Genomic DNA, 13,844 nt, shown 5'->3' with positions numbered 1-13,844 from the left:
CATCATACATACTTTTCTTCATAATCTACCATGTCCTCATAGGGCTCCGTGATGGTCAATCAGAGTCAGATAATCCCAAGGACTACTTGGGGGTGCTGCTGGAAGACAAAATGATTGCAAAGACAAGGATCTCCCAGCTTGTAACCATTGGATCATTGAATGAGGTTTATTTCCAGACCTGAATGTGCCTTGTTGGTGCAGGAAAAAAACCCCAACCTATGTTTACTGAAAAAGAAAAAAATCCAAAAACAAAACAACAAACAACCAAACCTGGCAACAGCAGCTTTTCATGTAGGAACAACAAGCAACTGAACTTGGCAGCGGCTTCTTGTAGGAATAAGCAAAAATGAGGCACAAGCCTTGCACTCTTTTGCGCCATTTATCCCCTTACAAGAAACCCAGAGAATGTCTCGAGGCTTTGCCAATAAATGCTGGTCCACTGTGACCTGAATCTGTCAGGTTTTCAGGAAGCTCAGTGTGGGTTGTGGGGAAGTAGCTCTCTGTGCAGACAGAACTATAACTCACCAAGTCCTTGGTCACTCTTCCTGAAGTCTGACATTTCAGGAATTATAATGCCAAAATTTCAGAACGTGCAGTGGGTACAGTGGGTAATAAGTTGCTTATTCAGTTATGCACAATGAAAAAGAAACTATTATCAGTAATACCATATGGTTCTTTTTTCTTTTACAGCTATTCCAGTTGATAAAGAAAATCAAAGAATCTTGACTGTCCGACATGACAGCAGATCTTCTTAAATCTATACAACATATCTCAGAACATGGCATCCTTTCCATTAACTACTCTAATGAATGTCCTTTCTTTTAGCTGCTGTACAAAATGCATAGTCTATGAATTGTCAAGAGAACAGAGTTAGCTACTATAGATTTTTGTTAGTAAAAAAAATCTGCCAACAGACCAGCAGAGATGCTGCAAAACTCTTCCAGCTATGCCTTGCCTAACCTGGATGAAGCTTTCTATTCACAGAAACAGGGAGTTTAGGTCTGTCTGTTCTTGAGGCTATTGATTCTGCATGAGCAAAAAAAAAAATTATGGATTTAGGGCACAAGATTCCACATTTCCCAGTTCCAGGTTGATCTGGCTTAAGAAGTTTTATGTTGACTAAAAATTGCCTGGCATGAAGCCTGTTAAGCAAAAGCCACTTTTTAGTGATAGGACTTGCTTGAGCAAATATAGGCAAGTACTTGGAATTCATAAATGATCCACATCAATTTTAAATGTTATTACAGCTTAAAGTGACATGCAAATCAAATGGGTCTTCTCTCTAAAACAGGGAAGGCAGGCTTGATGAGGATGACACAGTTTGGTTAGGGGTCAGTAAGTCACAGGAACTGTTACAGGGAAGAGGACAGAAACTGGGTTCTGCTACTGACCTGCTGAGCAATCGGGATTCTTTCATCACCTCCTCTGCCTTATTAATTCCTGTAAATGGTTGGTAATGCTATCCTCTTAATAAAGCAGGTTAAGAGTAAGTGCTGGATCAGAGCAGATCTTAATCCTGTGACTTAAAAGCTTCATTTTGATTTGGGTCTTATGATTAATTGTGAGGTCGTACTGAAGATGATGTGGTTAGGATGGCCATAAAGGCTCTCTCTTGCTTGGCTAATGCCTAAATCTAGAAGTAACCAAGTTCCATAGAATTTTCATGTGGAGTTTCCCCCAGATTGTATATTTGTATCTGTTTTTTCTATATTTGTGCTTCTGCCCCAGGATGTCTTGTTGATTGTTTTGTGCCCATATCATGCCTTCTCCAATATTCCCTCACACACACACTCCAAAGGGGATCCAGACTCTAGCATTCTTAGACAATGCTTATCAGTATTAAACACAATGTCCATACTCTCAAAATTCAATATAATGATTTTCAGGGCACTCAGGAAATCCAGAGAACTGAGGGCTTTTACCCCCACTCTGGAGCAGAGGGGAACTGTTTTGTGTCTGGAAAGGATGACAAGGCTTCTGTATAGAAGGGAAGAAGAGGCTTGCCATTATATACCTTCCCATCCTTCTAGGGGGTAGGTGGGGAGGGAAATAAAAAGGAAGGATATGGGTGTAGAAGAGAGTTTTGTATTGTCACAAAGACACCTACCTAGCCGAGGTGTCTTTGTGACAATACAAAGCCATTTCAAACCCCTATCTCGGCAGGCAAGAGGGTTTGAAAACACACCTAGCATGAGGCAAAAGCCCAGGAGGGAGGCAAAGGGTGTCGAACACATACTCCATGCTGGCAATGGTTCTGGTTCCTTCCACTGAAGACAATTCTTCCTGTGTAAGCTCAGTATGTTCACAGGGGCTGGTTTTGGGTGGAGCAGTATTGGGCAAGCTGGTAGTTATGGATGCCACTGAGGTATCTACCTTTCCCCATGTATTGCAGGTGACTGTGGGAGAATGGCACAAGGTTATGTGCTGTGGCAAACAGGAACCTAGAGATTGTATGTTGCCACACTTAATTATTAGTCACCTAAATTCCTTTTGCCCCTAGTTTTGTGTGGTTAGGAAGCAATGGTAAGCGTTAGGGAAAAAAACAAAACAAAACCAAAACAAACACCCCACAACAAAAACCCAACAAAAACAGGGGTTTAAGCTTGGATTTGTAACTAGCATATGGAAACACTTACCTGGCTAAATATGATGTATTAAATGAGACATCTCTCTGACGTGGAGTTGCTTCAACATGAAGCCCCAGGGTGATGGTCTCTGAGCCCATGCTGTGCTATGGACAGGAAAGGATTTTGGGAATGAAAATCTCCTAGAATGGCAATGGGCTTCCCATTTGATCCATACAATGCTTTCTTTCAAGGGGACGCAGACACACACTCTTGTTTTGACTTTTCTTTTTCCAATTACAGCCCTAATCTGGATTTTAAGACTCTGGCTTGAAAATATCTCATCTCTATCCTTTTTCATCCCCCCCCCCCCCCCCAAAAAAAAAAAAAAATCTAAGACTGTGAGAGCTGCAGAAGCTGGGTTCTTACAGCACTTCTTGGAACAGTTATTCCTTGTGCTTGGCAGCCTACCCAAAACATTGTGATAATTTGGTCTGGTTCATTTCCAGTGTCATACTACTGAATAAAGCATGAATCCCACCATAAATTTATTGCTAATGAGAAGAGCATAGCAAGTGTGCTCCTGAATCATATTTTTATTAAATCTACCCAATCCAACTGAGTGTCAGCATATTTTGTTAAATTAACCTGACCCAAGTAAATCTCAGTGGATTATTTCAACTGAAAATAGAGGTCATATCTGTTTCCTAAGGATGTTTGATCCCATGGCCCTTTTCTTGGAATCTGTTCAGCTTAGACCATTTCTTCTCACCTGCTGTTGCAAGCTTCCACCCCCATGGCTGTTTTGATGGTAAAACTGCCTCTAATCTCTGAGGATCATGCAACATGAAAGGAGTATTACCATGAATTCTCTCAGCCTCCAGCTCAGCTCCCCTCCCCTTTCTTTCACAGACCTGACACAGTAATAATCCTTTTATTTTAATGTGGCACAACCAAGTGCTCCTTGGTGGACTCTGGGGGGGGGGGGGGGGGGGGGGGGGGGGGAAAGACACCATTTGGATCTCTGCCAAAGCAGGACCTGTATTGTTTGGGCTGTCCTTTTTGTCACCATCCCTTGATATTTCCCAGGCCCTCTCCCACCCTATATGTTTTCCATGCAGTGGGGTGTTATTCTCCTTGTTCTGTGCCTCCCTGTTCCTGTCCTATGTCCTATGCCAAACAGACAGCGGTTGAACTGGGATGCTGCAGTCAGCAGCTTGGGTACAGGCTGCACAATTTCCTCAATCTCACAGCTCAACTACATGCCACTGCTGGCACAGTGGAAGAGCTGTGTCCTGTTGCCCATGACTATGTAAATCAACGTGCTCTTGTGACCAGCGAAGCAAGCAGATGCAGTGGGAGGCCAGCAGCTCCTGGCAGACACTGTCCACAGAAGTGCATTACATTCGTGGGTGAGGAGGGAGAAGGAACGAGGGGCAGAGACACAAACTTTGTTGTCTGTGTACATTTTTCAATTGCTATGTTTCTTGCACGAACTTTTTTGGGCTTTATGAAAAGTCAGAACCAACTGAAGTATACTCTATAGTTTCTGAGTTTAGATGGATTTTCAAAGTTTTCTCTTTTGCTGACATCGCTGAAAATATGCTTTACTACACAAAGCAAGCCTGTGTTTTGTTAAACAATCATATTTTCCGACCTCCCACTTCAAGAAACACAGCAATTATTACAGGCCGCCCCTAAGGCATCATCCTTGCGCCGGACGCTTTCCCCGTACCATCCACCGGCTTGGGAAGCGCCGACCCCGGCGCGGCCCCGGCAGGTGCGGGGGTGCTGCGGCGGGCCGGGCCGGGCTCTCCCGCGGGGTGGGGGCCGCAGGAGCCCCGCAGGAGCCCCGCAGGGCGCGGCCGTGCCCGGGGGCCGGGGCGGCGCCGCCCCCGCACCTGTTGCCCGCCCTGTTGTCCCTCACCGCGAGGGGCTCGGGGGCTGCCGGAGGCTCCGGGCCGCGCTGTCCCCTCCGCCCCGGGGACGTCGAAGCGAAGCCGGCGGCGGTGCCCGGCGGCTGGGCGAGGCCGGTGCCGCGCTTGGGGGGAGCGGCGGGCAATGGCCGGCGGCGGTGAGTCACCGCCGGGCCCCACCTGCCGTACTTAACCCGCCGCCGGGCGGCCGGCGCCGCACTCGCGGGCTGCGCTGCCGCCGTGGCCGGGAGCGGCTCCTTCCTCCTCCACCTCCTCCGCACGGGGCGCTCGGCAGAGGCGAGGCAGGCGCTGCATGAACGTTTGTGTCGGGAGTAACAGGAGCACCAGCAGCCCTCAAAATGCCGAAGCCGGTGAGTGGGGCGCGGTGGGAGGGAGGCGCTCCGCGGGGCCGCGGCGGGGCGTTGGGGGCTGCCCGAGCCCGGGTGCCCGGCGGGGCGGTCACCTCCGGGTGTCGCGGCGCGGGCTTTTGCCGGGCTGGAAGGGCTGAGTCCCGGTCCCTGCTCCCCGGGGTGGGACGGGCCGTCCCGGCTCTGGCGCCCTGGGAAGTTGTGCGCGGCAGCGGCGGCGGGAGCGGCGGGCACCCCGCTCGGGAGCCACATCAGCGGCTGCTCGGAGCGGGCGGGATCGCTGGGGCGGCTGCCTGCGGGCGCAGGGCCGCGGGCAGGACGGGGGCGCCTCGGGGGGGTGGGGGATCTCCTCGCCGTCCCGCCGCCGGGAAAGGGAGCGCCGAGCCCCGGGTCTCTGCTCCAGAGATCAGGCGGTGGATTGCTCCGTCTTGTGTAGCGCTTCCGCGCTAGTCATGCACAGAGCTCCCGAGTAACTCTCGAAACAAGAGCTTTCATCACGCTCCGCTTAACGAGAAATGATACAACTGCGCCGACTGCCATTTGGTATGCTTGTGGCCTGTGCATTTATCTACAGGAAGCATGTATGCATCTCTAAACATAGGGGAAACCTTGTTCCCGCCTTATTTTGAGATCTAAAAACTAAACGCTAGGGACTCTTAATAAAGTTCTCCACACTGGTCTTTACCAGTCATTATCGAAGACCTGTTTCCTTTTTTTGGTTGGAATTTTTTTTTTTTTTTCAATGGAACGGTCTTTTTCATCCCTCCTTCTTTCTCTTGACACCACCAGCAAGTCTGCACCGCCTCCTCCTCCGACCTTCTAGTGGGTTTTTTTTTTGTTTGTTTTATTTTAAAGTCTGCTGCTCCTGTGCCGGTTAGAGACGGTAATTCCCTTGGGGAGCCAACCGCCGAACGCGGAGCTTTGAGCAGTCGTTGGAGCGGACGCACTTTTGAACTTTGAAGAGCGTAATCAGAACAGATTGTTGTTACTATCTATTTTCAATAGAGGCAATGTTTCTTAAAATGCAGTGCAATGAAGGACTTATGCGAGTATTAGCTCATTTAAATGAAATGTGAAATTAGAGCAAACAAGCTTATCTTTGTGGTAATAAGTAATTGGTGTTTTACTGCCATAACATTGAAGTTAGTTGAACTTTTTTTTTTTTTTAAGTCTTTATGTTAACTTACATTGCAGTTTCTGTAAACCTAAAAAAACCCCCTCAAACAAACACCCCCCCCCAAAAAAAAAAAAAAAAAAAAAAAAGAAGACAAACACATGCCAAAAACAAACTGTGCTCAGTCCTAAGAACTGATAAATATTCAGTCTCCCTGGCTGTATTTCATCAGTAGGAGGTGATATATTGCTGCATATAGTAATGTCTCTAACTGAGAGAGCCTTTCTGTAACTGGGGAAGCAAATACATAATTTATAAAGTATGGATATAAAAGGTTGTGTGTGAATAATCTCTTTCTGCCTTGGTAGCTCTTTGCTAATTACAGAGTGCTTTCTTGAAATATCCTGGTTAGAATAATCTGAAATCCTGGTTTAGGACTAAGTCGCACTGGAAGCTGTGGATAGGTGTACAAAAACTCTTTAATCTCTTAAAAAAATACAGCTGTGTTTATCCTTTCGCTTGGCAGGGCTATATTTGTATTCCCTCAGAGATGGTGATTTTTTTCTTTCTTAGCTGACTAGCCAGTGAATAACAAGGGTGGATGGTGTAAGCCACCATCCACTGGGAAAGGACAGTAGTACTGTAAAGACTTCTGAGGTGTGACCGACTGGCTGGGATTTATGGACAAGACTCTGTGGCAATACTTTGTAAATATAAACCTTTTTCTTATTGAATCTGCTGTTCAGTGGGGCTAACTTGCCGTCTTATTGTAAATGGAAAAGAGGAATTTTGCAGAGGCTATTTTAGTAAAACACACTGTTCAGTCTGTCTGCTTTAGACTGAGACTGGATTTGGATCCTTCCCAACTCAGGTCATTTAATCTTAATACAGCTAAATAGGATTCGTGTCAGTTTGCATGGAGAGAGGATGTAAAGCTGTCACTCCAGAGGCAGAACTGTGCGCAGGACGAATGTGACAACAGCCTTTGGCATGTGTGAGGAGCGATAGCACGACCTCTTGGGATGCACAGGGAAGCAGTGTGTTTCTGCTGGGTATTTGGCATGGATGCTAAATATTTATTACCTGTGCTTGTTTGCATGTGTCTTGTCTGCATGGCGTAAGTAAATACGGTGTTGCTTGGCAGACTTCATGCTGCTGTGTGTGAAGTCTCACACACTGGCCATCAGTTATGTACAAGTAAAGGTTATGGTGACAGAAAGCAAAATTTTGGCAACACCTTCCCCTCTGGCCCCTCCACCCACAACCCAATAAGCTAAACCTTTATATGAAATTTTAACAAAAATTATAAATGCACGCACAAAGCTTATGGGTCATGTTTGTAATTTATTATTTCACAGTAAATAACTAGCGAATCCATTAGCAGTAGAACATTAGTGATTTTGTGTTTTAATTGAGTACCAAAGTGAAGTGCTAGAAAGTGCAGCTTCCTGATTCTGTGGTAACATTTGGTCACAGTTGTATCTGATGCATGCTTACCACGCTCAAAATAAATTGTAGTAGAAAATAATAGTGAAATAAGTATATTTGTTAACATAGACATGTTTTAATATCTAATTTAACACAGCCATTCTGCCATGTGTAACAGTTACAAAGTAACGAGATCTCTTCAAGGTAAGCTATAAATATATAACCTATACCCAGTTCATGAGGATTTATGGCTGGGAGTTCATCAACAGTTCAGATGCATGATTTCTCTCTGGTCTGTACAGAGGTTCATTAGGCTTTACAGGTAGTGAATTGTTTTGTAAGGAAATGCAGAAGGTGTCATCTTGTCCAAATCTTGCTATGTTACCTGGAAATGAGTGAAATGCTAAATAAACTTACTTGCTCAACCTTGCTTTGTTTCATTACTGGAGTGTCTGTGTGCTCTCTGCATTTTTCCTAGATTCGTGGTACTAGTTTATTTCTGAAGGTGTTTTAGGTGGATTATATCCTCTTGCAAAACAAACCAATCTAATAAATTGTGGCTAGAACAGCATGGCTGTGGGCTAATGAACAGTGCTTACCGAAGGAGAAGGAAATGTGATCTGGGGTCTATAGAGCTGTTAATTTGATCTGATCTACCAGCATTCTTGGTTACTTTGTTGAAGGTGGATTTTTTTGTTTGGTTGGTTTGGGTTGGGTTTTCTTCTGTTTCTTCATGGGGTGAAAAGACAAAATGTAAAGCTTTACAAGAAATTAAGTTAGCTTTGCAGCATAGCATTTGATTGATGTAGTTTCACACAAGAACTTCTAATACTTGTGTGAATGTGTATAAAACTGTGTAAAGAGAGGACAGCAGTAAATGCAGTCTAGCAGCTTTTGGTCCTAAAGAGAAAATACAAGTGAATAATATCCAGAGGCGCCTTTTTTAATGCTTTTATTAATGGCCTGTGGTCAGAAAGCTGAGCATAGTAATGAAATCTGTTCATTTCATGCTGTTGAGGGGAAGTATTATTGATGCAGAGAGCCAACATATAAAGAGGATTGGAGGACTGGGGTAATAAGCTCCCTTTGCAATATAGTTAAACTTGGAGGGGTGGGGAAAGAAGGTCCCTAACTAAATAGGCTAGAAGGAGATGGATTAATCAGTGGTAGTACAGCTGTCCTGTTGTGCATGTCATCTGCAACGTGCAGGGCTTCTCTAAGAGAAAGCATTAATAGAAGGTTCTAGTGAGAGCTTCCTTTAATGTAGGTACTTACCTGTGCCCAGGACAAATTCAAAGCAAAATCTAGAGAGTGGGTTTGTGATGACCAGAGACAAAATTCCACCTTAAGATAAGAGGGTGCTTAGCTCTTTCAGCCTGGTAGAATTCAAGGAGTTATCTCTTCCTTCAACTGTTTAAAATGTAAGGAGTTTAAAAGCCAAAGAGGAGAAATAATTGTTTCAAGCAGAACTTGTAGTTTAAGAAACTTAAAAGTTTTAGAACAGTTAAGCATGTATGGTGGGAGAAGGAGGGGGTTGTGAGTGGGTAGGTTCCTCTTCCTTGCTGATCCTATTAGAAGAGTATTCCAAGACCTAACGTCCTTAAGATAAAATTTGACAGTACACAATTTAATGCTGCTGCCTGTAGGAGTGGGGAACTGGAACTGGTGTCTCAAAAGGGTTTTCCCAGCCCTGTGTTGTTAATAATGGGCTGCTGTGTGCTAGGCATTAAGTGGTTAGACAAGTCCTCCATACCTGTTTGATGTTGAATATACATGCATGCTGTCTTCAAGTTGTTTTTTCAGAATACAGGTCTTCTGCCAAACCTTTATCTGTCTGTGAACAGACTATGGCATTAAAATTTAACAAGTTTTTGATAAGCCAGCCAAAAAAATATGCAAGTGTAGTGACAGAAATTTATTTCTATATATAAACAATTAATATTAATAATTGTTCCGAGATCTTCTCAATTTATTCTTTACTATATGTCTTCTAACTACACATAGTGGTTTTATCTCAGAGCTCTTTACAGCAGATTCCTGTAACTGGACTGAAATAAGAATAATTTTTCATATCTTTAAGTGTTACCAATTAATTAAAATACTCTTAGCTTATGGATGAATATAGATTTAGTCAAGAACAAAATATTACCCTTGTAAGCACCAGTTGCAGTCCATCAGGTGATACAGTGTATGGTATATTTGATACCAGGAGATGTATACTCACTCTGGGGCAAAATGGAAACCCAAGGAAGCTTCCATTTGCCAAATGCAAGAACTCCCTTACATTTGCCAAATGTGTCACTCACTGCTGCAAAAGAAAGGTGGAGGATTCTCTGAGTCGTACATGCAAGGAAATTAATAAAGTTACAAGAGAATGAGTTCACAGTTTTGCCGAAACATTTATTTACTGCCTGAGCTGAGTAAGCATTTCCGAGGGCAGTTTTTTGTGGGATGTTAGCTGCTACAGAGAAACCAAGGGTGTTAACTGTTATGTTAGTCACTAATTAAAGAATTTCTTAGCCTTCTTAAAGGTCAAAAGGAGGGAGATAAGCCTTCCTGTTCTGTTCTCTTCCTCCACCCACATGAACATCTTCCTTTGTCCATGAAAAAAAGCTGTGATATGTCAGGACTTTTTGAGAATAAGACTTCTTGATGACCGCTGAAGATTCCTACATCAGTGTTGTTCTTGCTTGGCACACTGTGCCCAAAGAGCTTTACATGCGCTGTAAATCCCATAATCACTCGATTGACCTTGATGGAAGGCAGTGCTGCCCAAGATCACTGAACCACGCTGCCCACTGTTAAGTAATGTACTTTAGCTGTGTTGTGTGCTTGCTTTGAAGCCTGGTTTCTGCAACAGATAACATTTACCTTGTGAGCTGAGAAGTACGAAGAGCAGCAGTGTATGCACCTAGGAGAGGGGGAAGTTCTTGCTATATGAGGCTGGAAACAAGGCATAGCTCAGTGTAACAACTAACCATGCTGCCCTCCACATTGCTCCTCTGTTCAGATTCAGATTTTGTTTCTCTTTCTAGTTCCTACTCCTAGTGGGGAAATTTACTTGCCTTCTCTGCATCTGCTCTCATCGTTGAGAGAACATGAGTAGCAGCCATGTGCTCAGCTGAGGCGCATAGTAACATCTGTCCATTAAAGAAAAATGCAGAACTCTGCCTTCTAATTGAGTAAGAGAAACTGTTGCTGATGACCATGGACTTGTATTCGGCTACCTACTGCAGGCTCAGTGGAAGAGATACTGACTTCCCTACACAAGGCCTGTAGCCTTTTGCTTCCTTAGAGAGGAGAGTGTGTGATTGCCCTGTTTGGTAGGTGTGCATTTACTTCTCCCTCTCGTTTTCATGAACAAGTGCTGTAGCTATTGTGTGAAACTCCGAGGTGTCGCTATCACCATCTCTTCCTCTTTTTTTTGCGTGAACAAGTCCACACTGGCTGTTCTAACCTCAGTGTGAAATGAATGTGAGAGAGAGTTCTCTGGGGATGAGTGGACAGTGGTCCTGTTACTGAATCTTGAGCAGGCTTACGAAATGACTCTAGAGTGGCTCAGTTCTGCCAAGAGACCACTGGTGTGTAGATGCAGAGAGCAGGTCTGTGAGTTGTCTGCTACCTGAAGAAGCAGAGACTAAGAAAGTCTCACCTTTGAACCCGGGCACATGAATTTAGCTTGTGTAGCCCAGCAGACAGCTTCAAGCCTGTACCTTAAGTTCTGGGCTTTAGAGTTACTTGTGGGAGCTAAAGTTGTTCTTCAACACCTAGCTGAATACACTTAGCTGGCTTAATTTTTTGTCTCTGTAGAGATAAGTGTACAGAGTTCCTGCTGCACAAACAGTGGTGTGTGGTGGGGTGATTTGCATAATTGATACCCGGTGATCTCAGTGTGGGGGCGAAGAGCTTTTCCTCCATAACAACTGTCGCAGCTGTGCAGATAAACTCTTGAAAGGTGCTTTTTCCACCCTCACTGTGCTCAGGATACCTTTGGGAACCGCTGGAGCATATTTGTTTGCCATCACATATCTATAGTGAGGGGAGTGGGAAGAGTTTCATCTCAGAAGCTGTTAAGCTGTTTTAGGAGTTATGAAGAGGTACTTTGCCAATCCTTGCAATCACTTTTCCTTTATGATCCATAACTGCTCAAGAGCAATGTCTTTGGGCTTAGGTGACATTCCAGGACTTGCATGACCTACTTTTATCTGGGAGCAATTAGTACCTGTTGCATGGTGTTTGAAGTACCAGCATGAGAAGTGGAAACATTGTAGTTTTTTGCACATAGATCAGATTATCAAGCTGTTAGAGGTGATCACATCACATAACTCCACTAAGAAATTTCACAAATGCCATGAAGTGTGTTCCACTGAAGTCTGTGAGTAAAATGAAAGAGGCTGATATAGAACAGGTAAAACAGAAGGGTGGAATATCCAACAAAAATCTCTCTGACAAAAGGATTTGTATCTAGAATGCAGAGTGAGCAAACATCATTACTGGGCCTTGTGTGACTTGTTGCACTGCTATTTCTGCCTAAGTAAATGGTGTTCATTTTCCTTCTGCACTTTGATGTCTATATGAACATGGCTGGCCTTGTAGGTCAGGCAGAAGCCCTTGTAGCCTAATAGAACACCTCTGATGTTGGCCAAAAGCTGGTGCCTGAGGAAGAGTATTTCAAAGATACGCACCATTGCTTTCCTCTGAGGTATTGGAGGTTGAAAGGTCCTATATAATGAGTTACTAAATGGATTTCTGTGAACTTGTCCAGTCTTGCTTTGAAACCCTGTGAACTCCGGCATCCACAGTATACTTTAACAAAGGCTGTCCGAGATAACCTTCACACTGTTTGGAAAGTTATCTACAAACCTCCTTGCTGTAGTGCTATATGGTGGGGTTTTTTTCCTTGTTCAGTGTTGATGCCCTGTAGTTATTTTGTTGGTAGAGCCATGAACACATGTTCCTTGTCTAGTATGTTCAGGCAGCTCAGGAGTTTATATCCTCTTATGTCCTAGCCTTAGTTAATTTTCTTCCAAACTAGATGTCCCAGCTAGCTTGGTTGATCCTTGCATGATAATTATTTGAGCATCCTTGACCTTCTTCCAGTTCACATCTGACAAAAATACTGCTTTGCATCCTGTAACATCTCCATCTGAGAGGAATACGGTTACTGAGAACATTTCTCCAGTAGTTGTTCCTTGGATGCCTTAAACCCCCATGTCATAGTCCTGCGAGAGAGTAAGTCACAGATAATCCTTGTGTTCACTCAGCCCACCCTGTTCCATTGTAATGTACTGCTCTTCCATCCCAGAAGAGCAACCACCACAGGGATTATTCAAAGTGGTGAGAGCTGTGTGCTGTCAGGCTGTCAGACTTCTGACTCTGTAATGGCTCTGGGTTTTCCACGCACAGTGCCCTCTAGAACATAGATCTCTGCATAAGCTTTGGAATAAAAGGCATGAATGGTGGTGCTTGGATTCAGGAGAAACTCTGAGGCTATTGTAGATTTTATTTAGATTATTCACACCTTCAGATCCTGCCCTGGTTTTTGTGATTTTGTACTGTGGAGTTTGCCTTTTGCAGAAACTGTTGTGTGTTTGTTGCTTCCCAAGTGAAAAAGCCAAGCAGAGGCATAAAATGGTGTTTGTGTTCCAGATCAAGACTATAAGATACTAATTTATTTTTTTCTTTTCCCTCAAGGGGATTGCAGAAGGATGATATTGCCTTATATAGTGTAAATACTGGAGATGTTAAATTGTTTAGAAGACTCTGAAACTGACAAAACTTGAGATCTCAAACTTCTGTATTATCTGCACTTGGCCCCATGCTTATGTTTCTGACGGATGACAGCAGAAGATCTGATCCATTCTGGATTCTGAGCAACTTCTTGAGATAAAGCTGACTTGAGGATTGTTTGTGGGTCTTCCTGTAAACTTCATGTGTAAAGCCTTAGTCTTGCAACTTCATTATGTTTAATTAGATGCAACAGCTGTCATGATAAAACAGTCTGTGTATGCAGGAGTTTGATCCAGTGGCCTCTAGCTTTCCTCTGTATTTATTCTCTGTGTACAAAAGAGCTATTGTTGCTGCAGTCTGTGTTCCTAAATCCATCCTAGCATCGATTGAGGGCAAGTGACACATCCAGGCAGTGATGCTGTGTTGAGCCTGTTGTCACTGGCTGTGTGTTCCTCCTTTAAAGAACAGATTGCTACTTGTACACAGATATTGTGAAAATGCTAATGGAATATTATACAGCATCAGAAGGTCTTTAAAGTGAACATTAATGTATTTCAATGAAACACCATAAAGCCTCCCGCTTCTTCATAATATCATGTTCAAAGTAAATCATTCTTACCTCCCTCACACAGAGTGAAGGCAAGTGTTTTGCATGAAAAACACCTGGGCGCTCTAAGTGTACAGGGCTTTGTTCAAGGGCAGTATCCTGGGGCCTTTCAGACTT

At 44.0% G+C, this 13,844-nt stretch overlaps 2 protein-coding genes across 2 annotated transcripts in view; one reads left to right on the top strand and one right to left on the bottom strand.

Annotated features, from left to right (window-relative positions):
- The window catches only part of TMEM181 (transmembrane protein 181), a 282,632-nt gene that overhangs the window by 171,835 nt on the left and 96,953 nt on the right, over nt 1–13,844 (bottom strand). The window lies entirely within an intron of this gene.
- The window catches only part of EZR (ezrin), a 36,799-nt gene continuing 27,652 nt past the window's right edge, over nt 4,698–13,844 (top strand). The window contains exon 1 of the mRNA XM_066315550.1: nt 4,698–4,851. Coding sequence (XP_066171647.1) covers nt 4,840–4,851 — 12 coding nt within the window. The 5' untranslated portion in view covers nt 4,698–4,839. The remainder of the gene's footprint in view (nt 4,852–13,844) is intronic.

Source organism: Sylvia atricapilla, chromosome 3 (assembly GCF_009819655.1).
Source record: "Sylvia atricapilla isolate bSylAtr1 chromosome 3, bSylAtr1.pri, whole genome shotgun sequence".
NCBI lineage: Eukaryota > Metazoa > Chordata > Aves > Passeriformes > Sylviidae > Sylvia > Sylvia atricapilla.
The sequence above is the reverse complement of the archived record's forward strand: the minus strand, read 5'-3'. Positions and strand labels throughout refer to the sequence as shown.